At 49.7% G+C, this 25,494-nt stretch overlaps 3 protein-coding genes across 11 annotated transcripts; all 3 read left to right on the forward strand.

Moving 5' to 3' along the window:
• The first annotated feature begins 1,033 nt into the window (after positions 1-1,033).
• On the forward strand, positions 1,034-5,417 carry LOC104381832 (keratin, type II cytoskeletal cochleal). 5 transcript variants are annotated; one of them, XM_086630785.1, is made up of 11 exons: positions 1,034-1,364; positions 1,488-1,657; positions 2,318-2,532; positions 2,724-2,784; positions 3,036-3,131; positions 3,312-3,476; positions 3,955-4,080; positions 4,291-4,511; positions 4,933-4,967; positions 5,074-5,142; positions 5,203-5,417. In XM_086630785.1, the coding sequence occupies exons 1-11, from the start codon at positions 1,034-1,036 to the stop codon at positions 5,415-5,417; spliced, it is 1,704 nt and encodes a 567-aa protein (XP_086486911.1). The 5 variants fall into 5 exon arrangements, with proteins under 5 accessions (XP_086486911.1, XP_086486912.1, XP_086486908.1 ...); XM_086630786.1 differs by having other exon boundaries at positions 5,074-5,130; positions 5,197-5,417; XM_086630782.1 differs by having other exon boundaries at positions 1,034-1,382; positions 5,074-5,417.
• Positions 5,418-11,232: 5,815 nt separating this feature from the next.
• Positions 11,233-15,129, forward strand: LOC147525930 (keratin, type II cytoskeletal 6A-like). Of its 5 annotated transcripts, XM_086630791.1 has the most exons (11): positions 11,233-11,545; positions 11,603-11,802; positions 12,604-12,818; positions 13,018-13,078; positions 13,246-13,341; positions 13,476-13,640; positions 13,775-13,900; positions 14,127-14,347; positions 14,645-14,679; positions 14,786-14,854; positions 14,915-15,129. In XM_086630791.1, the coding sequence occupies exons 1-11, from the start codon at positions 11,233-11,235 to the stop codon at positions 15,127-15,129; spliced, it is 1,716 nt and encodes a 571-aa protein (XP_086486917.1). The 5 variants fall into 5 exon arrangements, with proteins under 5 accessions (XP_086486917.1, XP_086486915.1, XP_086486916.1 ...); XM_086630789.1 differs by having other exon boundaries at positions 11,233-11,802; positions 14,786-14,842; positions 14,909-15,129; XM_086630790.1 differs by having other exon boundaries at positions 11,233-11,566; positions 11,633-11,802; positions 14,786-15,129.
• Positions 15,130-20,545: 5,416 nt separating this feature from the next.
• LOC104380144 (keratin, type II cytoskeletal 75-like) lies at positions 20,546-24,432 on the forward strand. Its single transcript, XM_086630792.1, has 9 exons — positions 20,546-21,055; positions 21,941-22,155; positions 22,355-22,415; positions 22,582-22,677; positions 22,858-23,022; positions 23,157-23,282; positions 23,509-23,729; positions 24,020-24,054; positions 24,161-24,432. The coding sequence occupies exons 1-9, from the start codon at positions 20,546-20,548 to the stop codon at positions 24,430-24,432; spliced, it is 1,701 nt and encodes a 566-aa protein (XP_086486918.1).
• Positions 24,433-25,494: the final 1,062 nt, after the last annotated feature.

Consider the following 25,494-nt stretch of genomic DNA (forward strand, 5'->3'; position numbering starts at 1 on the left):
CCTCTCACTTCTACGCGTCTCTACTCCCGAGCTGGGCTCTCTGGCATCCTCTGCTCGGCTAGCTGCATTTGAGCAGTTACAGGGTTTATTATGTGTGCAGCACGATGTTGCATGCCTCCTCTGCCCGTTCTCAGAGCCGTCCGTCCACCTGTCCACACTTCCCACCATAGCAGCTGCGTTCCTGATGTCTTCTCTGGCTCTTCTCATGGTCTCGAAGCCTTTGGAAATTCCTAAAGGGATTTCCCATCTGTGACATTTGTGGCATTTCTCCACTGGTGCTGAGACTATCTTGGCACGAAGGCTCCAGGGCTCACTTTCAGTGAGAGTTTGGTCCAACAATAAATGAATTTCCAGTGCCAACCATTGCTCCAGTATCTCGTTTCTGGTAAGGTTTTATTTATCAGAAAGACATAGAGCCTCATCAAAATGCAATTTGCTGAGCCCTGGCTCTAGATTGAGAAACTACTTCTCAAAGCCAAAGGCAATTTTCCATGTAAAAAGAAGACTGAGGGTGTAACATAGGTGTGTTTTGGGAATTGTGAAAGCCATGCTACAACTTGGCATGAACGGCAGCACTTGCCTGCCATGGGGGTTTGGAGTGAAAGATCAAAATAAAGATAAACATAAACAGGGAAACAAACACAATGGATGAAAGGGGAAAAAAAAAAAGAGACTCGCATATCCTAGTGAGAGCATTACTACACCACAAAAGGGTAAGACTCTGCTTGGTAGACACAGTTGTATCTTTTTTAATTTTCTCCCGCATTATAGGGTGTGTTTCTGGGTAGGGTCGATGTTTGGCAAATTGAAGATGAAAATCTGTAAACCACACCACGCTGATGAAGACAGTAACTGTCTCCTCCTTCACGCCCATGCAAACCCAGCCCACCTCCAGAAGCGGATAAAAGAGAGCATCTACTGCCCTGGGTCAGAGGAACTTACTTCCCTTCTCTTTGCACTCATCTCCTTGCAGCACAACTCCATCGATCTCTCTTATCTTCTCAATTTTTGACTCTGCTCAGAAGAAACGGCCATGTCTCGGCAGTCTGTCTGCAGAAGCTTTGGAGGAGGAAGTAGAAGGGGCTACAGCTCTTGCTCTGCCATCGGTGGAGGCTTTGGAGGAGGTGGCAGCAGAAGCAGGAGCAGCTACAGCTCGTTCTCTATGTCCAGGGGATTTGGAGGTGGTGGACGTTGTGGAGGGTATAGCAGCAGGAGCCTCCATAACTTGGGTGGCAGTGGAAGGATTTCCATGGGTGGATGTTACGGAGGTGGAGGATATGGAGGCAGAATAGGTGGCTTTGGTGGAGGCTACGGAGCAGGACTAGGCAGCTTTGGTGGAGGAATGGGTGGAGGAGGAATGGGTGGCTTTGGAGGAATGGGTGGTGGTGGAGGAATGGGTGGCTTTGGTGGAGGAATGGGTGGTTATGGTGGAGGAATGGGTGGTGGAGGAGCGGGTGGCTTTGGTGGACCAGGCTTTGGCATGCCAGGCTTTGGTGGCCCTGGTAGAGGTGGCCCTGGAATCCAGCCAGTGCAGGTTGACTCAACCCTCCTACAGCCAGTCCATGTTGAGATTGATCCCCAGATCCAGCAAGTCAAAAACCAGGAGAAGGAACAGATCAAGACTCTTAACAATCAATTTGCCTCTTTCATTGATAAGGTGAGAGGGTGGGATTGTGTCTAAGGGTCAAAACTGGGAGGAACTTTCAAGTTCTGCAGAAATGTTGTCCTTCTTGAGTAAAACATCATCAGGCTGAGAAGCTTGATCAGAGTCTTTTTATTAAGTACTGCTAGGGAAGAGATGAGAATCTCTCCTCCATGCGAGATCAAAGCTATGTCTTCAGGGCTTTAATCCAGCCTGTTGCACCAGGCTCAACTAATAGGTTATTCTTGCAAGCAGGCTCAACGCCTCCAAACATCTGCTTGTTTCAGGCACAAATTTTCCTTTCTGTACCATTCTCTTTCCAAATACTTCCCATTTAAGTATTCATTAATATATTTTTTTTTTTCTCTTTGTTTTCAAATATCCAAGCTTTCAAATCTACACTGGAAATCTAAGATTTCCACGTTACCTGCAATGGGAATGCACTTGGAGCTGGTGCTACATTTAAAAACTCCTTTGACTTGAAGATGACTTTGGCATTTCCTCCTTTTCCCGACATTGCAGTTAAGGCCACAAGAGAAATTTGTAACAAAATATTAACTAGTTCTCACATCATCATGTAAAAAAGAACCAACATGCTTTTTATGTGAGGAAAGGGGTGCCTTGGCTGCTGCTGTTCCCCATGTGATGGTGGATACCCCATGTGTTGGCTTTCAGGTCCGCTTCCTGGAGCAACAGAACAAGGTCCTCTCCACCAAGTGGGAGCTCCTCCAACAGCAAGGGCCTTCGGCGCCGAGGAAGAACCTCGATGCCATCTTTGAAAATTACATCCAGAACCTGAGGAGGCAGCTGGAATCAGTCTTGGCACAGAGGGGACAGCTGGAGTCGGAGCTGCAGAACATGCAGCAATATGTTGAGGATTACAAAACCAAGTAAGTGCAGTGATAGTTCAACCCAGGAAGCAACTCAAGTAGGTTCTTCACACATACGCTTTTTATAGTACTTGTGGATGTAGTTTTTTCAGTCTAAATATTTAATTCTGTATTTTTTTCTTTTAGTTTGTTTAGTGTGGCCTTAGGCAGGAAAATTCAGGAAACTCAGCTTGTATTTTTACTCTCCATAGGTATGAGGAAGAGATCAACAGGCGCACAACTGCCGAGAACGAGTTTGTGGTGCTTAAGAAGGTGAGTCACATGCACTACGGAACGTTTGTTTGAATATCAGACTCCGTCTGTGCTTCCAGGGGACTCTGTTTTGAATGGGAATCTGCAGAGATTGTAGGATCTGTGGGCTGATACGTGAAGCCCTTTGCGTTTAATTTGCATAACTGAATAACACCATCAGCAGCTGTTACCCTCAGCACAGACTGTAATTTCCATGGTCCTGAAGGATTTCCAAGAGGAAATAAAGCTATTCTGTGTGATCTTTCCTTTAGGATGTGGACAGTGCCTACATGACTAAAGTAGAGTTGGAAGCCAGGGTGGGAGCTCTGACCGATGAAATCAACTTCCTGAGGTGCATCTACGAGGAGGTAAGAGCTCTCCCTTCCCCTGGGCTGGTTTGAGTTGCAATGAGGTGTATGGAGGCCAAAGACTCCGAAGTTGAACTGGATGCCCCCATCTAGACCTGGATTTGGTCTGGAGGGGCTGCTTGGAGTTGCTGCTCTTCTCCCCTCCTCAGATGGCCAGGATAACTCATGTCTTGGTTGTAGGAGCTGTCTCAGATGCAGACCATCAGCCGGGACCTGTCCGTGGTGGTGTCTATGGACAACAACCGGCACCTGGATCTGGACAGCATCATCGAGGAGGTCAGGCGTCAGTACGAGCAGATTGCCCAGAGCAGCAGAGCTGAAGCTGAGGCTTGGTACCAGAGCCAGGTGAGTTGGGAAGCAGTCGAAGAACCCTGAGTGATGGCTAGAGTTTGTAGACAATTTATGACAAAGTGAGACATCTCTTTAAGCTAACGGTGCTGGAACTCACGCAAGGAAGCCTCAAGAGGAATTGTGTTGCTTTTGAGGGACCTGACTCACTGTGTTCAAGGTGTCCAGAATCTCACTTTGGTGCACAGTACCAGCCTCTCAATAAAGAAGGCCAAGAATGTACCTTATCTAGAAAATGTCTGCCCAAAGTAGCTTTTAAGAAGCCAAGGGATGCTTATTGGTGTGACTAAGATCTATTTCAAAGTTCAAAACCAATAATGTTTGAGTTTCAGAAGCACCTTTTACATTGAGCTTGGCATCCTTGACCAACGTGATATGTGCTTGTAGCAGCACGTGAGCTATGAAACTGTTGACGAATCTTGTCTGGGCATCAGGAATGTTTCACTGAGAGTTTGCTTTGTCTTGGTGCCTTCAGTACGAACAGCTGCAGAGCACTGCTGGAAGGCACGGGGACAGCCTCCGCAATACCAAGATAGAGATCCAAGAGCTGACCAGGAACATCCAAAGGCTACGGGCTGAGATTGAGAACGTGAAGAAGCAGGTAGGGGTTGGTTAGTGTCTCGTGAGATACTGGCATCAGGTTGGATCACAAAAGACCATGTGTGGGGCAGAAATGGTTTCTTCAACCACCCCTTGTTTACTTCATGTAAATGTTACCTTTTTTTTCCCCTTGACTCCTCCACTTGGTGTTAGAGGGTTCATTCTAAGTGACAAAACGAGATCTGAGAAACTGCCCTTTCTTCTTCCTCAGAACCAGCAGCTGCAGGCAGCTATTGCTGAGGCTGAGGAGCGGGGAGAGATGGCCCTTAAGGATGCCAGGTTGAAACTGGAAGAGCTGGAAAGTGCCCTGAGCAAAGACAAGGAGGAGCTGGCTCGCTTGTTGAAGGAGTACCAGGAGCTGCTGAACATCAAGATTGCGCTGGACGTTGAGATTGCCATGTACAGGAAGCTGCTGGAGGGAGAGGAGAACAGGTAAACACTTGACTTCTGATTGGAGAGGGATGTTGAGGGCTGGGCTGGATGCCTTGAGTTTTGATGTTAACAGTGCAATCTCGAGCCAGCTCTTTTGGTTATAATGGGTAGATATGGCTATTGGCACTCTGGGTGACATTTTGAGTGGTAAGGACTACTGACTGGCACACCCTCTTCACTACAGGGGCTATAACTACCATTTCCTTTCTGTTATGTGCACATTTTTTAATGAACCTGAAGTCTGTAAGAGCCTCATTGTAAAGAGGAATCATCAATGTTCTCCCACCTTAAATATTTCAGTGATACTAAAGTTACTGATGAAGATGGAATAGGAAAATAGTTTGATAATGAAAATACAATTCTCAGTTTGTACAATGTTGATTTTGCTGGGTTAATAAAATTTACCAATTTTCCTTTGCAGGCTGTGCAATGACGGCTTGTCCAACGTCAATGTCTGTAAGTATCTGCAGATGTGTCCTCGTGAAGTAGCAGCAGACCGTGTCTTTTTGGAGATAGAGCCCGCCAGTGGGCAATGGGTATGTGACCTGTGCTTCTCTTCCAGCTGTGGTAGGCAGGACCACCGTCTCCGGAGGCAGAGGAGGCTTTGGAGGAGGCAGCGGCTTCGGAGGCGGCAGCGGCTTCGGAGGCGGCAGCGGCTTCGGAGGTGGCAGCGGCTTTGGAGGAGGAATAGGAGGTGGCGTGTGTGGAGTAGGAGGCGGCTTTGGAGGAGGAAGCATGGGCGGCAGCTGCGGAGTGGGAGGAGGAGTGTACGGCGGTGGCTTCTCTTCTGGAAGCGGAAGGATCTGTGGCTCTGGAGGTGGCAACTTCAGCTCCGGTGGGGGATCGTCCTCCGTACGGAGATGTGTCACGACCACCTCCGTCAAATCTTCAGGAGTGAGGTTCTGAGCCCCAAGCCACACTGAAAAAGGAAAGAAGCGTCTCCTCTCTTCTCCCGGCAGCAGCCCAGCCTCCTTAAACCCAGCTCCGGTGTCCTGCAACGAAACGAACTGTGTCCCTCACGGCCCACCACGTCCCGGCCCCCCTGCCTGGCTCGGTCCCGCCAAGGGAGTCTCGTGGCAATGCCATGTCCCGCGAGCAGCCCTGGCCAGCTGCTCGTTAGCCCCAAGCCCGCCGACGGAATAACCACCTGAGCAAAGCACAGTGTCCCTGTTGGACAGCCAGCACGGGGAGCTGACTCACAGGAGGGAACGCTCTGCCTTTCTCGCTGCGTTGTACATTTCTGGCTGCCCTGTGGCAAGCGTGTATAAAACTCCTCTTTCCTCCTCTGTCCTCCCGTCCCTTCCTCGACGGCCGTATCCCCGGGGTGCTTCTGCATGCAGTACATCCTGCTGCTTCCATTCACTGGGCTTTGGGCTCAGGTAGGTGTGGGGCGAGCGGGCTCCTCCCTCGGCAGAGCTGGGGAGGGAGCGTCTCCTGGGCAGGCGGCTGGAGGGATGGAGCCCCGGGGTGGAGCCCCTGGGCAGCTTTGCTCCCCTGGTAGCCCCGGGTGTGCTGGAAGCAGGAGCTCTCTCTGGAGCTGTGGCTTCCAGTTCTGCTTGTCCTTGCTCTCCGTGACACCTGGTAACACCTCACACACGCGTGGACTTTTTCTAAGGAGAACAAAGCTTGCTCTTCAGTGCCAGGCCCCCCGTGACATGGAACGAGATGTACTGTCCCCACCTCCCTTCCTCTTCTGTTTGTGGTATGTCCTACTTGCTCGGGATGTTGCCATTCTCAATAAATTGCAGAGAACATTCACGATGTCTTTGTGTCGTTGCTTTGGAAGTCGCTTCAAGGCAAGGTGGCTTTGGCTGTTGGGGAAGCAACTTGGTGGGAAGGTGTGGGTGGTTGTTCTGTTCAACGTGTCGTGACTGTGCTTAGAGGAAACTGGGTGGGTGTGAGGAGAGAGCCCAGCACGTGTCCAAGCATGGGTGGTGCCTTTTGACTTTCATCTGCCATTGCAGTGCCTGAAAGCACAAGCCTGTACCAGAGTGGTGGGGTTCTGGATGCTCCATTCAAGCAATTCAGTAATTTGGATGAGGCAGGAGCGTTGTCTTAGCATTCACACCTCAGCCATTGTACCAACCCACACTGTTGAGCACCTGCTCGTTGACAATCCCGTCTGATCATCTGCCAGTGGAGTGGACTTTGACATGTGTTAGGGAAAGAAGATAGCAGTGGTCTTGTGAACAGAAGTGGGAGGGCCTCTTTACAACTCTCTCTGAGCATGGATATGGATGTTGGCCAAGCACCAGCCCTCTGATATACACATAGGCTGGGAGAGGCAGGCTGCCCGGCTTGGCACTAGGAGTGTTGAGCACCAGTAACTCATCCTCCCCTTTATTGACCAACAGTGAGTACGTGAAGGTCTGGGAGGGCATGATTTATAATCCTGTGAGCTGAGACCCCCCCAGTGTCTCTCCTTTACGTTGGGAGCAAGTGGGCATTCGATCTAGCTTGAGAAGGGGGTATGGGAGCAAGACTGGGAGAAGAATGCTGATGTGTTTGATCTGAGCTTTAGTTCCTCCACCACAAGAAGAGATCAAAGAGACAGAAAGCCTTAGCAGGTCAGGAAGCTGCAGACCTAGGAAGAGGTCCAGGCAAGGCACCAGGGAATGGTTACAGGGCTATCAGAAGAGGGACTTCTACTTGCTATGAAGCCCAGCAGACATGTGCTAGAGCTGGAGAACGTGGCTGGGTTTGGCCCTGTTATGGTTTGAAGAGGGGAGGAGGTCTGGGTGGCAGAAGCTGCCCATCACACCGGACTCCCATCCCCCTTGGGACCTGAGCCAATCGGCGCCTCTGCGAATTGCCCTATTTACGTCGGACAAAGGAACCGGAAGGGTGTGTCTTTGCCCAGGGGCAAGGAGAAGGGAGAGGGGGGCACGGCCCCCGCTCCCGGCTCCCGGCCGGGCCGGCGGCCTGGGCCGGGCCGGGCCTGTGCCCGCTCCAGGCCGGTGCCCGCCCCGTCGAGGATGGCGGCGGCGGAGCTGCTTGGGGAACTCAGGGAGAGCCCCGCTCCTGGGGCGCCCACCGGGCTGAGTTCACCCAGAAAGGGCTGAGATCTGAGAGAAACGGCCACACAGATCAGAGGTCAGTGAAGACGGGACGGAACAGCGTGTGCCGCGGCTGAGCCCCCCTTGCCAGCAGCCCCTTTTGCAAACAGTCCTCGGTGGGGCAAGCAGAGACCCGCTCGCAGCCCGTGGAGGACCCACGTCGAGCAGAGATGCCAGAGCCTGAGCACGGTGCATCTCGAGCCCGTGGGATGCCCCCGCCGATGGGGAGGGGTTTGGTTAAAGGAGATGCCCGAGCCGGAGCCTGTTGTGACTCCCGGGCACGGGGCGAGGCGCATTTACGCATTTTGCATTTACGCATCTCAGTCTGTTCGGAGACACATTTAAGGTCGATATGACGACCCACACCGGAGCGCATTTAAAGTTTGTTGATGACCCACGCCAGAGCGAGTGGCTACAGCTCCTTAAAGGTCCAGGGCTGGTAAAGCCCACACTTGGGGCAAATCCGATGGGGTAAGGATTTGCCCCCCCAGCAGGTAGGATTCACGCTTTCCCCGTGAGTAGGGGATCCACTGGAGCAAGGGACAATGGTGTAAGGACTCCTTTTCCTTTAAGAGAAGCAGCAGTAACAGCATGGGATGAACTGACCTGCTCCCCCCCATTCCCTGCCCCCTGCGCCGCTGGGGGGACAAGGTAGAGCCGGGAAGAAGAGGCAAAGGGGGGGAGTGGTGTTGTTTTTAAGACCTGGCCTTGTTTTCTTGTTATTCTCTTAAGTAACCGTTTTTGTGTGCTTTTCTCTTTGTAGGTAGCTGTTAATAAATAGTTTTGCTTTAAGAAAACAGCCTCTTTTGCCCAGGACCGTGGTTGGTGGGTGCTCCTCTGTTTCTGTCTCGATCCTCAGCTCTTTTATTACATTTTTCTCTCCTCTCCATTTTACTGGACTGGGAGAGCTGCGTGGGTTTAGTTGCCGGATCGGCCTAACCCACGACAGGCCCAAAGAGAAGATGATGAGAAGGCAATGCCTCTGAGAAGCTGGGGCTGAGCCAAGAGCACTTTGGGGTTTGGCTTGGGGCAAGAGTCAGGCACCTGTTTTCAGTCTTAATTTTAAGACTGTGTTTCTTCTCAGCTTTAAAATCTGAAACGCAGCATTGTAGGTATTGTTGTGAGGAATCATTGTGACATCCTCCTCTATAGTGCCTCTTGAGTTTTGTGCCAGAATCTCTTTGGTGTGTGACATCCGAAGCTGCAGCCTGGCTCGGTCTCCATCTGCGTTTTCTGCAGAGTGTACATTTTGCCTGGTGTTGATGATTCTGCTGCACACAACTCCTGGTGTAACAGATCTGAAGGAACAGCTGGAGCCCAGGCTGTGTGTTGAATCTTATCTGGCGGAGAGTGAAGTGACTCCAGGTTTGGTATAATCTTCACTTCTTGTCTGAAGACGTCAGAGTGACTCAATCGGGGCGTCTTATCTGTATGTGCTGAATGTGGTCAGCATCCAGGCATCTGGCTGACTTAACAGATCTTCCCCCTTGTCATGGAGCCGCCACGAGGGATGTTACACCAAGTCATGTTGCCTACCGAGAAAAGTGGCTACCGTGGGTTTGGCAATCTGGAGGGAGGCCATGAGAAGAGACGACCTGATTTCTCCAACCAAAAACTGAGCTACCTCCCTGGGACTGCTCACCATGGGTGATAAATGAGTGAACCGGACTGCAGAAGGATCTGGAGAACTTAACTCTTGGTCCTGGGGATAACATCCGAGAAATAAGACCCTCTTCATTCCAGCTGCTTTTGAAAGGGAAGGTGTCCTCTCTCTGCTGAAGGGATGGCTGCCCATTCTCCAGCTGCAGCCTGCCACACAGGGCAGGCCATGCACATCTGGATCCCCCTTGGCCAACCATGACTTGAGTCCCTCAGGGGTAAGAGTCTCCACTCCCCTACGCCCCGTTCTGCGAAGGGGCTGCGGTGTCAAGCAGCCTCTGTCTCCAGGACTCTCAAGGGCATTTATGTTTCTGATTCCTCCAGTGGTTTTTGAAAGTGATTCTCTGGGCTGGTTTTTCAAGGGCTTTGAAGTGTCTGTGGCTCCAGGCCACCTGGTGATACTTTCAAACAACACTTAGTTGCACAAGTCTTATAGGAGGTTCTGGAAATTCTTTATGAATGTATATGTTCATACGTAGGTCTTTTGAATGGCCTTAAATTCATGTTCATTATTTTCTTAAATCTTCGGAAGAACTGTTTTGTATATTTTCTCTTTCAGTTTTTGATTAGTTGTGCTGGCTATTATCTAAAGAAAATGTGAAAAGTCATTGTATAATTCACTCGTTAATTTAAATACATATTTGATTGATAATATCCAGACAGATAATACCTCCAGAATGCCTTTTAAATAGTATTTACAGACCTCAGTTTCCTTTTAACCAGGACCTATAATCTACTTTCTTCAGAACATTGCACATCAGTATTATTGTATATTTTCCATCGTAATCTGGAACCTTACGAGTAATTATTTAAAATTTCATTTGCATGCAGTCTAAAAATGGGCTTCTTTATTTCAGAGACATCCTACAGAATACATTTTTAAAATATGTTGCTTTCCCAACAGAATATTTGAAATTAAGAGGATATACTATGCCTTAGAAGTTGTAGTATCTCCATTTATCAACATATTTTTCCACCGCAGTTGTCTCATCTTCGGAAATAATCAGGTAAACAAGAGGTTAGCAACATTCATCTGAGCAGTAGGAACCTCTCACCACCTTGAATTGTTCATCTTTCATTCTGCTTCCATAATGCGTGTCTGTCTGTCCTCAGTCATCCTCGCCAAAGCAGCTGCCCGACGTGTCCCTTCTTTCTTCCACCAGTCGTCATTCCCCATCGCCCTCAGAAGAGCACAGAGAAGGAACGTGGTGATTTGAGGTGTCTGGGTCACTCTGCTCCAGCATCATCCAAGGTTCAGTTAGTTGTCACAGATTTGGAGAGATACAGTTGGAGGGAATTTAATCCGCAGGGAGAAGTCACGCCCATTCAAAGTGGCACCACACGTACTCCAAGAAGATGCAACTCCTTTCCAGCAGAAGAATATGCTGAGTCTCCTCAAACTTTGGTGTCATGAGTTCTCGTTCAAGATTGGGAAACTTTTAAAATGCCAAAGGCAACTTTACATATAAAAAGAGGATTTAGGGTGTGTTTAAGAATTGTGAAAGCTGTATTATAGCTGGGATTTCATCAAAACTTCTCCTTTCAGTGGAGCTTTGATTGGAAAGATCTATATCTAGAATTATTGGAAACCATTAATGAAGGCTGGAAATCCAATGAGGGGCTACAGAAAAGTGCATTATCGTAAAAGATGATTTCCAAGACGTCATGAAGATACAAGAGTCCACTTAGTCACTGAGACCTGTCTCAATGTTCTTGTTCTTTTATTCACTTCTATATTGCAGGGTGTGTTTCGAGGCAGGCCCAAATATGGTAAAGCTCAACTGGGAATCTGTCAACAACACTGTGCTGATGAAAATAATAAATTGGTTTCCACCTTCACGCCCATGCCATCCCAGCCCACCTCCAGAAGCGGATAAAAGGGAGTGCCTGAAGCTGTGGAGCCAGAGAAGACTGTGCACACTTCTCTCGGCATTCATCCCTCAGCAGCACAGCTCCGTTGGTCATTCCACGCTTCTCGATTGTGACTCTGCTCAGAAGAAACGGCCATGTCTCGGCAGTCTGTCTGCAGAAGCTATGGAGGCGGGAGTAGACAGGGCTACAGCTCTTGCTCTGCCATCGGCGGTGGCTTTGGAGGAGGTGGCGGCAGAAGCAGGATCAGTTACAGTTCATACTCCTCATCCAGGGGAGGTGGAGGAGGTGGACAGTGTGGAGGGTATAGCAGCAGGAGCCTGCATAACATAGGTGGCAGCAGAAGAATTACTGTGGGTGGATGTTATGGAGGTGGAGGATATGGAGGCAGAATTGGTGGCTTTGGTGGAGGCTATGGAGGAGGAGCGGGTGGCTTTGGTGGAGGAATAGGTGGTTATGGTGGAGGAGTGGGTGGTGGAGGAATGGGTGGCTTTGGTGGAGGAATAGGTGGTGGAGGAATCGGTGGTGGAGGAATAGGTGGCTTTGGTGGCCCTGGATTCCCTGGAGGCATCCATCCGGTACAAGTTGACCCAAGCCTCCTGCGGCCAGTCCATGTCGAGATTGACCCACAAATCCAGCAAGTGAAAAACCAGGAGAAGGAGCAGATTAAGACTCTTAACAATCAGTTCGCCTCCTTCATCGATAAGGTGAGAATTTAGGACCGTGCTTGTTTGGAGATGGGCATTTTAATCGACTTTCCTGTGGTATGGAAAGGGAATGTTTTTTTCTTACCAGCAAGTACTTGTCCAAGTTTGCATGACTGATGCCTTCGTAGCAAGTTATTATTCGTTATTAGTTATTATTAAGTTCTTAATGAGCAATACTGACCAATGGACAAGGTTTTGACGTTAATGGGAGATTAACGACAAGATCTGCAGGATGTTCTCTAAATTCTCTTGCCTAGTCATCTCTTCAGACTAATTCCCAGTGATTCAGGGTAAGGTCATCGTTGTACATTTAGTTATCCGAAGAGTTGTCACTACTGTGCTTTTATTTTTGATGAAACTTTTTTTTTCAAGGAAATGATTCTGCAAAAGTAAGAGTGTTAAAAACCTTTCCAACACTCCTGGATTATTTTCATCTCGAACAGAAACAAAAAAAATGCAGATTCCCTTGTAGGAGGATTTACATATTTTTATGCAGTTAGACGAAAAAATTGTTTTATTGACTTCACAACTGCAAAGGTGACAACAATGTTCAAAACTGAAGCTATGGAAAACGGGGAAGACGTTTTCTATCAGCAACAGCTTTTTGTCCTAAAGTGAGAAGTTAAAAACAACTCAAAATTTAATAATGCTCATCACGGACATTAAGAGCTTAGATGTTTGAATGAGGCATAGTAGGGGATTTGGGAAATGATTCCCTTGGCCTTCCAAATAAGCAGGAGGTTTGAGTAGTGTGATGTCTCCCCGGGTGAGTATCTCACACACCCCTTCATGGGCTTTCAGGTCCGCTTCCTGGAGCAACAGAACAAGGTCCTCTCCACCAAGTGGGAGCTTCTTCAACAGCAAGGGCCTTCAGGGCCAAGGAAGAACCTTGATGTCATCTTTGAAAATTACATCCAGAACCTGAGGAGGAGGCTGGACTCTCTCCTGGGACAGAGGGGACAGCTGGAGTCGGAGCTGCAGAACATGCGGCAATACGTCGAGGAGTACAAAACCAAGTAAGTGCAGCGACAGGCTAAGGAAGAAGTGAGCACCAAGATGGGAGAGCTCAGCCAGCTTGGAGATTTCCACACGGTCTTCCCTTTGCTCTGGAGCTCTGTAGAAATGGGACTGAGGCTGCCGTGGAGGGAAGGGGGGTTCCACTGGTTGACTGATGAGCAGTCCGAGAGAATTGTCTTGTCTTGTCTCCTTCAACAGGTATGAAGAAGAAATCAACAGGCGCACTGCTGCTGAGAATGAGTTTGTGATACTCAAGAAGGTGAGTCACAGAGGCACCAGGAGAGAGGGGGTGTGGGGGGACAGGCTGCAAAGACATTGGAAGGAGGCAACACTGAGATGGGCATCTTCCAATAGGAGGCATTGTCTGCCGAGAGCTCTTCGGGGGTGGGAGGAAGCTCTTGTCTATCTGTGTGATCTTTCCTTTAGGATGTGGACAGTGCTTACATGACTAAAGTAGAGTTGGAAGCCAGGGTGGGAGCTCTGACCGATGAAATCAACTTCCTGAGGTGCATCTACGAGGAGGTAAGAGCTCTCCCTTCCCCTGGGCTGGTTTGAGTTGCAATGAGGTGTATGGAGGCCAAAGACTCCGAAGTTGAACTGGATACCCATGTGGATTTGGTCTGGAGAGTCACTTGAGCTGTCTGTCTTGGTTGTAGGAGCTGTCTCAGATGCAGACCATCAGCCGGGACCTGTCTGTGGTGGTGTCTATGGACAACAACCGGCACCTGGATCTGGAAAGCATCATCGAGGAAGTCAGGCGTCAGTACGAGCAGATTGCCCAGAGCAGCCGGGCTGAAGCTGAGGCTTGGTACCAGAGCCGGGTGAGTTGGGAAGCAGCTGAGGCACCTGGTACCATCTCTGCTGCTGGCTGCCTCCGGTGCCACAGAGCAAGGGAACCGCTGGAGTTTTGGGTAGGTTGTGTTGCTGATGAGTTGCTTTGTCTCCATGCCATCAGTATGAAGAGCTGCAGAACACTGCTGGAAGGCACGGGGACAGCCTCCGCAACACCAAGATAGAGATCCAAGAGCTGACCAGGAATGTCCAGAGGCTGCGGGCTGAGATCGAGAACGTGAAGAAGCAGGTAGGGGTTCCTCAGCATCTCGTTGGGTGATGGCATCAGGCTGGGTCACAACTGAGCTGGGAAATGTGCTAAGGACAGCGTGAGGGAAACGTAGTCATTGAAATTCAGGTCCTTTGGAGGAGATTGATGGTTCCTGCCAATTTAACAGCCGGTTGGTGCCCTGAGGACTGCTCCAGTGCAGGGTGTGCAGAAGGGAACTCAGAAACTGCATTTCTTCCTTTGACAGAACCAGCAGCTGCAGTCAGCTATTGCTGAGGCTGAGGAGCGGGGAGAGATGGCCCTCAAGGATGCCAGGAGGAAACTGGAGGAGTTGGAATGTGCCCTGAGCAAAGACAAGGAGGAGCTGGCTCGCTTGTTGAAGGAGTACCAGGAGCTGCTGAACATCAAGATTGCGCTGGACGTTGAGATTGCCATGTACAGGAAGCTGCTGGAGGGAGAGGAGAACAGGTTCATCTCTTTCTTTGTACCTATTGGACCAAATTCTTGACAGTTTTTACTCTATGTGTGGGTAGAATTGTTGCTTGCACTCTAAAGACATTTTTTTGTATCGCTCATGCTCCAATTCTTAGCCTTTAGTATGTTTTCCTTATTTCTTATTAGACTGTTAAGTACAAGGTTGTTTTCAAGAATAATTGGTAAATACAAAAATAATAGGGAATATATACCTTGCAAAAAGGGGGAAATTCTCAGCTGAAGAAATGTGCACTTCCCATAGGATTAACTGCTCCTGTTTTTCCTTTGCAGGCTGTGCAATGACGGCTTGTCCAACGTCAATGTCTGTAAGTATCTGCAGATGTGTCCTCGTGAAGTAGCAGCAGACCGTGTCTTTTTGGAGATAGAGCCCGCCAGTGGGCAATGGGTATGTGACCTGTGCTTCTCTTCCAGCTGTGGTAGGCAGGACCACCGTCTCCGGAGGCAGAGGAGGCTTTGGAGGAGGCAGCGGCTTCGGAGGCGGCAGCGGCTTCGGAGGCGGCAGCGGCTTCGGAGGTGGCAGCGGCTTTGGAGGAGGAATAGGAGGTGGCGTGTGTGGAGTAGGAGGCGGCTTTGGAGGAGGAAGCATGGGCGGCAGCTGCGGAGTGGGAGGAGGAGTGTACGGCGGTGGCTTCTCTTCTGGAAGCGGAAGGATCTGTGGCTCTGGAGGTGGCAACTTCAGCTCCGGTGGGGGATCGTCCTCCGTACGGAGATGTGTCACGACCACCTCCGTCAAATCTTCAGGAGTGAGGTTCTGAGCCCCAAAGCCACACTGAAAAAGGAAAGAAGCGTCTCCTCTCTTCTCCCGGCAGCAGCCCAGCCTCCTTAAACCCAGCTCCGGTGTCCTGCAACGAAACGAACTGTGTCCCTCACGGCCCACCACGTCCCGGCCCCCCTGCCTGGCTCGGTCCCGCCAAGGGAGTCTCGTGGCAATGCCATGTCCCGCGAGCAGCCCTGGCCAGCTGCTCGTTAGCCCCAAGCCCGCCGACGGAATAACCACCTGAGCAAAGCACAGTGTCCCTGTTGGACAGCCAGCACGGGGAGCTGACTCACAGGAGGGAACGCTCTGCCTTTCTCGCTGCGTTGTACATTTCTGGCTGCCCTGTGGCAAGCGTGTATAAAACTCCTCTTTCCTCCTCTGTCCTCCCGTCCCTTCCTCGACGGCCGTATCCCCGGGGTGCTTCTGCATGCAGTACATCCTGCTGCTTCCATTCACTGGGCTTTGGGCTCAGGTAGGTGTGGGGCGAGCGGGCTCCTCCCTCGGCAGAGCTGGGGAGGGAGCGTCTCCTGGGCAGGCGGCTGGAGGGATGGAGCCCCGGGGTGGAGCCCCTGGGCAGCTTTGCTCCCCTGGTAGCCCCGGGTGTGCTGGAAGCAGGAGCTCTCTCTGGAGCTGTGGCTTCCAGTTCTGCTTGTCCTTGCTCTCCGTGACACCTGGTAACACCTCACACACGCGTGGACTTTTTCTAAGGAGAACAAAGCTTGCTCTTCAGTGCCAGGCCCCCCGTGACATGGAACGAGATGTACTGTCCCCACCTCCCTTCCTCTTCTGTTTGTGGTATGTCCTACTTGCTCGGGATGTTGCCATTCTCAATAAATTGCAGAGAACATTCACGATGTCTTTGTGTCGTTGCTTTGGAAGTCGCTTCAAGGCAAGGTGGCTTTGGCTGTTGGGGAAGCAACTTGGTGGGAAGGTGTGGGTGGTTGTTCTGTTCAACGTGTCGTGACTGTGCTTAGAGGAAACTGGGTGGGTGTGAGGAGAGAGCCCAGCACGTGTCCAAGCATGGGTGGTGCCTTTTGACTTTCATCTGCCATTGCAGTGCCTGAAAGCACAAGCCTGTACCAGAGTGGTGGGGTTCTGGATGCTCCATTCACAGAACGCGCAGTAAATGTGAGCCGGCAGGAGCACTGCGAGCCCAAGCTAGAGGAATTCAGGAGGCTACTAAATCTTTGAGGGAGGTCATGATATAGTCCCATCCTTGGAATCATGTATAGTTGTTTCCATAGCAGATGTCTTCATTTGTTGTGTCTGGAAACATCCAGCATAGGTCAGACCAGCACCTTTTGAATCAATGAGGATGCTACACGGCTATCCTGTGCCAACATTTATGCAAACTTTATGCAAATCAAGGCACTCAGTGCCTGTTGCTCATATCACATCATACTGGAGTGTTCTGTCACATACAAACTGCTGCTGCTCTAGGAAGGGGGGTTTTATCAATCTCTCTCTTGCATTTCAGATTTTCATAGCAGGAAGAAGCTGGTTACAGGGTTTCACAGAATCACAGAATCACAGAATGTCAGGGGTTGGAAGGGACCTCAAAGGATCATCTAGTCCAATCCCCCTGCCGGAGCAGGACCACCTAGATCAGATCACACAAGGCGTCCGGTCGGGTTTTGAACATCTCCAGAGAAGGAGACTCCACAACAGCACAAATGGACCATTATGGGATTTGTGCAGGAACGCTGCCAGTGCCAGAGCGAAACCAGTAGAGACCCAAACACATTGATTGATGATGGAAATGGGCAGCAGCAGGGAGGGAGTAGACGTCAGAGCAGTCTGCTGTTGTCAGTTCATTTGAGTTTTCTGCCTTGGTGTGGACTTTGCTTTGTGGTAGGGGAAGGTGACAATGGTTGGAGTCTTGTGGGCAGTGGTGGGAGGGCAGGTTTACAGCAGTCTGTAAGCATGGATATTAAAGTAATGGTTTTAAACCAAAAGAGAGGAGATTTAGATTAGGTCTAAGGAAGAAATTCTTCCTTCTGAGGGCGGTGAGGCACTGGAACAGGTTGCCCAGAGAAGCTGTGGATGCCTCGTCCCTGGAAGTGTTCAAGGCTAGTATAGGTGAGGCTTTGAGGAACCTGACCTAGGGGAAGATGTCCCTGCCCATGGCAAAGAGGGGTGGAACTAGATGATCTTGAACGTCCCTTCCAACCCCAACCATTCTATGATTCTATGATTCTGTGGTTGTGTGATTCTATATGGACATTGGCCAAGCACCTACTCTCTGGTGTACAAGTAGGCTGCTCTCAGGCAGGCAGCACAGTTCGTCACCTTACGAGCAACAGGGGTGCTTGGGAATGACTAACTCATCCTCCTCTTTGTTGACCAGCAGTAGGAATACAAAGGGCTCGGAGGGCATGATTCACTACAAAACTGTGGGTTCAGGTACCCACCACCTCCCTTGAACAAGACCCCCCAGTGTATCTCCTTTACATTGAGAGCAAGTGGGAGTGATTTGGTCTAGCTCGAGGAAGGAGTATGGGAGAAGAATGTTGGTGTGTTTGATCTGTGCTTCAGTTCCTTCACCACAAGAAGAGATCAAAGAGACAGAAACCACTTTCAGTAGTGGTTCAAGAGTCCCACAACAACCTGTTGTGAGCTGCCAGTGTCCCTGTAGTAGGTCAGGAAGCTGCAGACCCAGGAAGAGGTCCAGGCAAGGCACCAGGGAATGGTTACAGGGCTATCAGAAGAGGGACTTCTACTTGCTATGAAGCCCAGCAGACGTGTGCTAGAGCTGGAGAACGTGGCTGGGTTTGGCCCAAAGAGAAGATGATGAGAAGGCAATGCCTCTGAGAAGCTGGGGCTGAGCCAAGAGCACTTTGGGGTTTGGCTTGGGGCAAGAGTCAGGCACCTGTTTTCAGTCTTAATTTTAAGACTGTGTTTCTTCTCAGCTTTAAAATCTGAAACGCAGCGTTGTAGGCATTGTTGTGAGGAATCATTGTGACATCCTCCTCTATAGTGCCTCTTGAGTTTTGTGCCAGAATCTCTTTGGTGTGTGACATCCGAAGCTGCAGCCTGGCTCGGTCTCCATCTGCGTTTTCTGCAGAGTGTACATTTTGCCTGGTGTTGATGATTTTGCTGCGCGCAGCTCCTTGCGTAACAGATCTGAAGGAATGGCTGGAGCCCAGGCTGTCTATCGAGTTTTACCTGGCGGAGAGTGAAGTGACTCCAGGTTTGGTATAATCTTCACTTCTTGTCTGAAGACGTCAGAGTGACTCAATCGGGGCGTCTTATCTGTATGTGCTGAATGCGGTCAGCATCCAGGCATTTGGCTGACTTAACAGATCTTCCCCCTTGTCATGGAGCCGCCACGAGGGATGTTACACCAAGTCATGTTGCCTACCGAGAAAAGTGGCTACCGTGGGTTTGGCAATCTGGAGGGAGGCCATGAGAAGAGACGACCTGATTTCTCCAACCAAAAACTGAGCTACCTCCCTGGGACTGCTCACCATGGGTGATAAATGAGTGAACCGGACTGCAGAAGGATCTGGAGAACTTAACTCTTGGTCCTGGGGATAACATCCGAGAAATAAGACCCTCTTCATTCCAGCTGCTTTTGAAAGGGAAGGTGTCCTCTCTCTGCTGAAGGGATGGCTGCCCATTCTCCAGCTGCAGCCTGCCACACAGGGCAGGCCACGCACATCTGGATCCCCCTTGGCCAACCATGACTTGAGTCCCTCAGGGGTAAGGGTCTCCACTCCCCTACGCCCCGTTCTGCGAAGGGGCTGTGGTGTCAAGCAGCCTCTGTCTCCAGCACTCTCAATGGCATTTATGTTTCTGATTCCTCCAGTGGTTTTTGAAAGTGATTCTCTGGGCTGGTTTTTCAAGGGCTTTGAAGTGTCTGTGGCTCCAGGCCACCTGGTGATACTTTCAAACAACACTTAGTTGCACAAGTCTTATGGGTGATTGTGAAAATTCGAACACATGTATATTCCACTTTGGAAGCTTTAATATAGTATAGTATCGGCCTGCTGAAATGATTAAAAGGCTTTAAAATATATTTCCTGTGACATTTGTCAATGATTTTCAGGAACCAAGCACTAGGAAAACACTATTTGTTTCTTAATTTTCATACATGTAACTAAAATGTATATTTTATCAATAAGACCCAGAAAACATCTGCAAGGCATCTTTCAGGTGAACTTCCTATTTCATAGCCAGATAGCTTGTGCACAAAATCAAACATTCTTGTCTTCTAGTTTGAAGCAGCAGCTGGTGTCTTGAAAAAATACATTTTTCTAAAGTGAACTTGGTCAGCACCCCTTCTCTCCCCCTCCCTAAATTTACTGTGGTCCGAGATGTCCTTGCCATACCTCTTACAGCACACTGCACGAACAGCAATACTTAAACTTCAGAAAGCATCAGAACTTCTACCTTTTAGTTGTCCCATATTTTAAAATGATCAAGTATGATGAACTTGGCCTGAACATTTGCCTACCAACTTAAGAAAAAAAATTATTATTTTAAGCCTCTGTTGTTCCTGCCTGCATTTCTCTGCTATTGGTCTGTCTTCAGTTATCATTACCACATCTAGTGCCCGGAGCGTCCTTTCGTTCCTCCTCAGGTTTGGCAATCCCTGTGGCCATCTGAGAAGCACAAGGAAGGAGCTTGGACATCCTTGTTCTCTTGCTCATTCCACTCTGGTGCTCAGTCTCGGTACCTGGTTACCTCAGACTCCGGGAGACACATTTTGCAGGAACGTGCCCTGGAAGAGGGCACTCCCATCCCAAATGATGCTCTTGGGACAGGAACTAAGCACCTCCTTTCTGGATAAAAAAGAAATGCTGACTGTTGTTAAATGTTAATGTGTGGTGGTTTTGCTCTACACTGGGGAATTACCTCTTGGAAAGCCATCAGTAATTTTCCACCTAAGAGGGAGATTTCAGGAGTGCTTGGGGGAATTGTGAAAGTCTCATTCCAGTTGGTTTTCACCAAAACGCTTGCCTGACGCTGAGTGTCAGTGCTGAAGACCCAGATCCAGACAAACTGCAAGATCATTAAGAGCGGATAGAGAGGTGGGAGGAGGGATGAACATGACTACATCACTGTAAAACATATTTTTCCAGATGCCATAAAGATACGAGAGTCCACTTACTCATTGAGACCTGTTTCAGTGCTCTTGCTCTTTTATCCTCTTCTGCATTGCAAAGCGTATTTCTGGGTGGAGTCAACAATTTGGCAAAAATCTGTTAACCGCACCAAGCTGATGAAGACAGTAAATTTGTTTCCTCTTCACGCCCTTGTAGACCCAGCCCACCTCCAAAAACAGATAAAAGAGAATGCCTGAAGCTGTGGAGCCAGAGAAGACTGTGCACACTTCTCTCGGCATTCATCCCTCGGCAGCACAGCTCCGTTGGTCTTTCTGCTCTCCTCAACTCTGCTTGGAAGAAACAGTCATGTCTCGGCAGTCGATCTGTAGAAGCTTTGGAGGTGGAAGCAGAAGGGGATTCAGCTCTTGTTCTGCCATCGGTGGTGGCTTTGGAGGAAGTGGGGGCAGAAGCAGGATCAGCTATAGCTCGTTCTCCACATCCCGGGGAATTGGAGGCAGCGGACGTTGTGGAGGTTTTAGCAGCAGGAGCCTCCATAACCTGGGTGGCAGCGGAAGAATTTCCATAGGTGGCTCTTATGGCAGTGGATACGGATGTAGGATTGGTGGCTTTGGTGGAGGCTATGGAGGAGGATTTGGCAGCATTGGAGGAGGTGTCATTGGTGGAGGAATAGGCAGCTTTGGTGGTCCCGTGAGAGGTGGTCCTGGGTTCCCTGGAGGCATCCAACCGGTGCAGGTTGATCCAACCCTCCTGCGGCCAGTCCATGTTGACATTGATCCTCAGATCCAACAAGTGAAGTGCCAGGAGAAGGAACAGATCAAGACCCTTAACAATCAGTTTGCCTCTTTCATTGACAAGGTGAGAGGCTGGAACTGTGTTTTCTTGGGAATGGGGACTCAGAGGAATTCCTGTGCTGTGGAGAGGGACATACTGTCCCTCTCAACTCAGTGTTGGCAGGTCTGGAAGGCTGGTAGCGTTTTCATTGAGTCCTCCTGAGAAAATGTAAAAATTTTACATCTGGAGAGAAACTGAAGGACTTTCTTTAGATTTGGTTGGTCCAAATTCTTCCTTAGCTTTTCTCTCCGGTGTTCTCTGTGCAGTCAGGCCAAAGTGATCATGATATACTCAGTTATCCTAAGCAGTTCTTTAAGTCTGTCCATTTTCAACAATAATTTCTTCTCCAGGAACTTAGGAATGAGCTTTCAATGAATTCCTGGCTGTTCCTTCTTTCAGTTCAAGTACAGATGAGTATTCTTTAGACTGTCTGTACGAGGAGAACGTTGGTTAGAAAAGTGCTGTACAGTTTTTTAAATATATGACATACATATTGAATATTTTTTGATACAAAATTGATGAGGGAAATGTTCTCTGATATTGAGACATATGTGATTTCATTCACCGGAAGGTAAAAATTGATCTGATGCTTCTTCAAACTAACGTCAGTCAAAATTTGCAATTGGAAATGACCATAAACTGTAAATGTGGAATGTAATCATTCCAATAGATAATAATAATAATACAAAAGCAGAAACGTAGGAGAAGAAAAGAGGAGAAATTCAAGGATAATCAAAAGAGAAGAAAAAGAGGGAGGAATCTTCCTCTTGGATAACTGGCTTTCAACTAGCCACAGTCCTGTTAGAGATTTGGGAAATGATTCCCTTGGCCTTCCGAATAAGCAGGAGGTTTGAGTAGTGTGATGTCTCCCCGGGTGAGTATCTCACACACCCCTTCATGGGCTTTCAGGTCCGCTTCCTGGAGCAACAGAACAAGGTCCTCTCCACCAAGTGGGAGCTTCTCCAACAGCAAGGGCCTTCGGGGCCGAGGAAGAACCTTGATGTCATCTTTGAAAATTACATCCAGAACCTGAGGAGGAGGCTGGACTCTCTCCTGGGACAGAGGGGACAGCTGGAGTCGGAGCTGCAGAACATGCGGCAATACGTCGAGGAGTACAAAACCAAGTAAGTGCAGCGACAGGCTAAGGAAGAAGTGAGCACCAAGATGGGAGAGCTCAGCCAGCTTGGAGATTTCCACACGGTCTTCCCTTTGCTCTGGAGCTCTGTAGAAATGGGACTGAGGCTGCCGTGGAGGGAAGGGGGGTTCCACTGGTTGACTGATGAGCAGTCCGAGAGAATTGTCTTGTCTTGTCTCCTTCAACAGGTATGAAGAAGAAATCAACAGGCGCACTGCTGCTGAGAACGAGTTTGTGGTACTCAAGAAGGTGAGTCACAGAGGCACCAGGAGAGAGGGGGTGTGGGGGACAGGCTGCAAAGACATTGGAAGGAGGCAACACTGAGATGGGCATCTTCCAATAGGAGGCATTGTCTGCCGAGAGCTCTTCGGGGGTGGGAGGAAGCTCTTGTCTATCTGTGTGATCTTTTCTTTAGGATGTGGACTGTGCTTACATGACTAAAGTAGAGTTGGAAGCCAGGGTGGGAGCTCTGACCGATGAAATCAACTTCCTGAGGTGCATCTACGAGGAGGTAAGAGCTCTCCCTTCCCCTGGGCTGGTTTGAGTTGCAATGAGGTGTATGGAGGCCAAAGACTCCGAAGTTGAACTGGATGCCCCCATCTAGACCTGGATTTGGTCTGGAGGGGCTGCTTGGAGTTGCTGCTCTTCTCCCCTCCTCAGATGGCCAGGATAACTCATGTCTTGGTTGTAGGAGCTGTCTCAGATGCAAACCATCAGCCGGGACCTGTCTGTGGTGGTGTCTATGGACAACAACCGACACCTGGATCTGGACAGCATCATCGAGGAAGTCAGGCGTCAGTACGAGCAGATTGCCCAGAACAGCCGGGCTGAAGCTGAGGCATGGTACCAGAGCCGGGTGAGTTGGGAAGCAGCTGAGGCACCTGGTACCATCTCTGCTGCTGGCTGCCTCCGGTGCCACAGAGCAAGGGAACCGCCGGAGTTTTGGGTAGGTTGTGTTGCTGATGAGTTGCTTTGTCTCCATGCCATCAGTATGAAGAGCTGCAGAACACTGCTGGAAGGCACGGGGACAGCCTCCGCAACACCAAGATAGAGATCCAAGAGCTGACCAGGAATGTCCAGAGGCTGCGGGCTGAGATCGAGAACGTGAAGAAGCAGGTAGGGGTTCCTCAGCATCTCGTTGGGTGATGGCATCAGGCTGGGTCACAACTGAGCTGGGAAATGTGCTAAGGACAGCGTGAGGGAAACGTAGTCATTGAAATTCAGGTCCTTTGGAGGAGATTGATGGTTCCTGCCAATTTAACAGCCGGTTGGTGCCCTGAGGACTGCTCCAGTGCAGGGTGTGCAGAAGGGAACTCAGAAACTGCATTTCTTCCTTTGACAGAACCAGCAGCTGCAGTCAGCTATTGCTGAGGCTGAGGAGCGTGGAGAGATAGCCCTCAAGGATGCCAGGAGGAAACTGGAGGAGTTGGAATGTGCCCTGAGCAAAGACAAGGAGGAGCTGGCTCGCTTGTTGAAGGAGTACCAGGAGCTGCTGAACATCAAGATTGCGCTGGACGTTGAGATTGCCATGTACAGGAAGCTGCTGGAGGGAGAGGAGAACAGGTGAGATCTGCTGTCAGGTTGGCCTGACCAAGGTATTGTCTCTCCTTGGGACAGACTGAGGTTTAATAATCTCTCACAACCCATTTAATGTTAGAATTGGATTTACTTTCATTTTTTCCCCAAGTTTTTAAGCCCAAAATAGAAACTAGGTCTCCATAGGGAATATTTCTCAGTGGTTTTGATGGATGTTAAATGAAATAGGAAATAAAAGGAGTACTTGGGAAATTGCACAAAGCTTAAACACTTTATATTATTTCAGATTTACAACTTGTGTTTCTTTCCCTGCACAGACTCTGTGGAGATAACCCATCCAACGTAAACGTCTGTAAGTATCTCTACATCATCTCCTCTGCAGAACGCTTCCACCCTGGGTTTCATGAGGGTTCTCCGGTTGTCACCTGATGCACAGTGAGCCTGTCCTTCTCTTGCAGCTGTGGTTGGCAGAACCACCATTGCTGGAGGCAGAGCTGGTGGCTTTGGAGCCAGCAGTGGCATCGGAGGAGGAGTATGTGCGGTCGGAGGAGGAAGCATCATTGGAGGCAGCTGTGGCGTGGGAGGAGGAATACTCAGCGGTGGCTTCTCCTCTGGAAGTGGAAGAGTGTGCACCTCTGGGGGCGGCAACTTCATCTCAGGGGGTGGATCCTCCTCTGTGCGGAGATGCGTCACAACCACAACCGTCAAATCTTCAGGTGTAAAATACTGAGCCCTGACCTCAGTCCCTCCAAGGAAAGAGGCATCTTTTCCTTTCCCCATCCAGCAGCACAGCCCCTTCCATCCTGAACCGGTACCCAGCAAAGAAATGAACTGTTTCCCTTGGAGCTCACAACCTCCTTAAATCATCCCGCCCAAGGGGAGATGTGCAGCGAAACACCATCCTGTCGGCAGAGCCTGGCTCCTCTCTGAGCTTCACCTGTCTCCAGGGATGACGGATCTCCCTTGTGGGTACCAGGGACTGCAGAGCTCATCTGAGCATCCTTCGCTGCGCGTCTCACTGCTTCCCCCGGGCTGCTGTGCTGGCTGAGGAGGAGCGTGTATAAAACTGCTCTTTCCTTTCACTTTTTAAGGTCTCTTTTTCAATGGCCGTGTTTCCCTCGCGACTTCCCCATGTCCTGCATGTTACCCACATGCTTGTTTCAGCTATATCAGGAATTCACGTAGGCAGAAGAAGTGTAATAATGTCTCATAGTCAGATCTAGGAGTGAGAAACAGCTCTCTGGAGATGTCCACCTTCCCTCGGTGGAGTAATGTGGCAGCTTTAATATTTTGTAGTTCCTTTCCCTCTTGTCCTTCACACCTGATGTATGTATGGCCTTATTGCAAACCTTCTGTTGCGTGAACCCGACTGCATGGTTGCTTTCTACCAGCATCCCTTTCCTCTGAGTTCTTTCATTACCAATAAACTGCAGACAGATGAAAAGATATCTTGGTGTTGTGTTATCACTTAGTGGTACCTGGGGGAGGGAAAACACGTGTTGTCCTTCGCCATAAGGAATGGCAATGCCTATGGTGCTCTGTTCTATGGCGCAAATCACGGAGCGCCGTGAACAGCTGAGGGGAAGAGAATGAAGATGGCCCTTCTCTCTCCTCTTAGGAGGTGTCATCTTGCTCCTCTGCAGTAGACTCCTCATCTCTCTCCAAGCTGGCAGAGCCATGGCTACGAGGAGTGCGGCATAGGAAGGGTGTATGTGATGTCAACCTGCTGGCCATGAGGTGGGGGGATTGCGCTTGTCCCAAGCATGGCAGGATGAAGTGTCCAGCCCTCAGC

This window comes from Tauraco erythrolophus, unplaced genomic scaffold (genome assembly GCF_009769465.1).
Source record: "Tauraco erythrolophus isolate bTauEry1 unplaced genomic scaffold, bTauEry1.pri scaffold_48_arrow_ctg1, whole genome shotgun sequence".
NCBI lineage: Eukaryota > Metazoa > Chordata > Aves > Musophagiformes > Musophagidae > Tauraco > Tauraco erythrolophus.

What these genes read in the sequence shown, in the direction of transcription:
- LOC147525930 (XM_086630787.1), top strand. Translation starts at nt 11,233, where the DNA reads ATGTCTCGGCAGTCTGTCTGCAGAAGCTATGGAGGCGGGAGTAGACAG. An exon ending in AGTTTGTGATACTCAAGAAG is followed by an intron (nt 13,079 to 13,245) that starts GTGAGTCACAGA and finishes TCTTTCCTTTAG; the next exon opens with GATGTGGACAGTGCTTACAT. An exon ending in AGGCTTGGTACCAGAGCCGG is followed by an intron (nt 13,641 to 13,774) that starts GTGAGTTGGGAA and finishes CCATGCCATCAG; the next exon opens with TATGAAGAGCTGCAGAACAC.
- LOC104381832 (XM_086630781.1), top strand. Translation starts at nt 1,034, where the DNA reads ATGTCTCGGCAGTCTGTCTGCAGAAGCTTTGGAGGAGGAAGTAGAAGG. An exon ending in TTGCCTCTTTCATTGATAAG is followed by an intron (nt 1,658 to 2,317) that starts GTGAGAGGGTGG and finishes GTTGGCTTTCAG; the next exon opens with GTCCGCTTCCTGGAGCAACA. An exon ending in CTTGTCCAACGTCAATGTCT is followed by an intron (nt 4,968 to 5,073) that starts GTAAGTATCTGC and finishes CTTCTCTTCCAG; the next exon opens with CTGTGGTAGGCAGGACCACC.
- LOC104380144 (XM_086630792.1), top strand. Translation starts at nt 20,546, where the DNA reads ATGTCTCGGCAGTCGATCTGTAGAAGCTTTGGAGGTGGAAGCAGAAGG. An exon ending in GTCGAGGAGTACAAAACCAA is followed by an intron (nt 22,156 to 22,354) that starts GTAAGTGCAGCG and finishes CTCCTTCAACAG; the next exon opens with GTATGAAGAAGAAATCAACA. An exon ending in AGGCATGGTACCAGAGCCGG is followed by an intron (nt 23,023 to 23,156) that starts GTGAGTTGGGAA and finishes CCATGCCATCAG; the next exon opens with TATGAAGAGCTGCAGAACAC.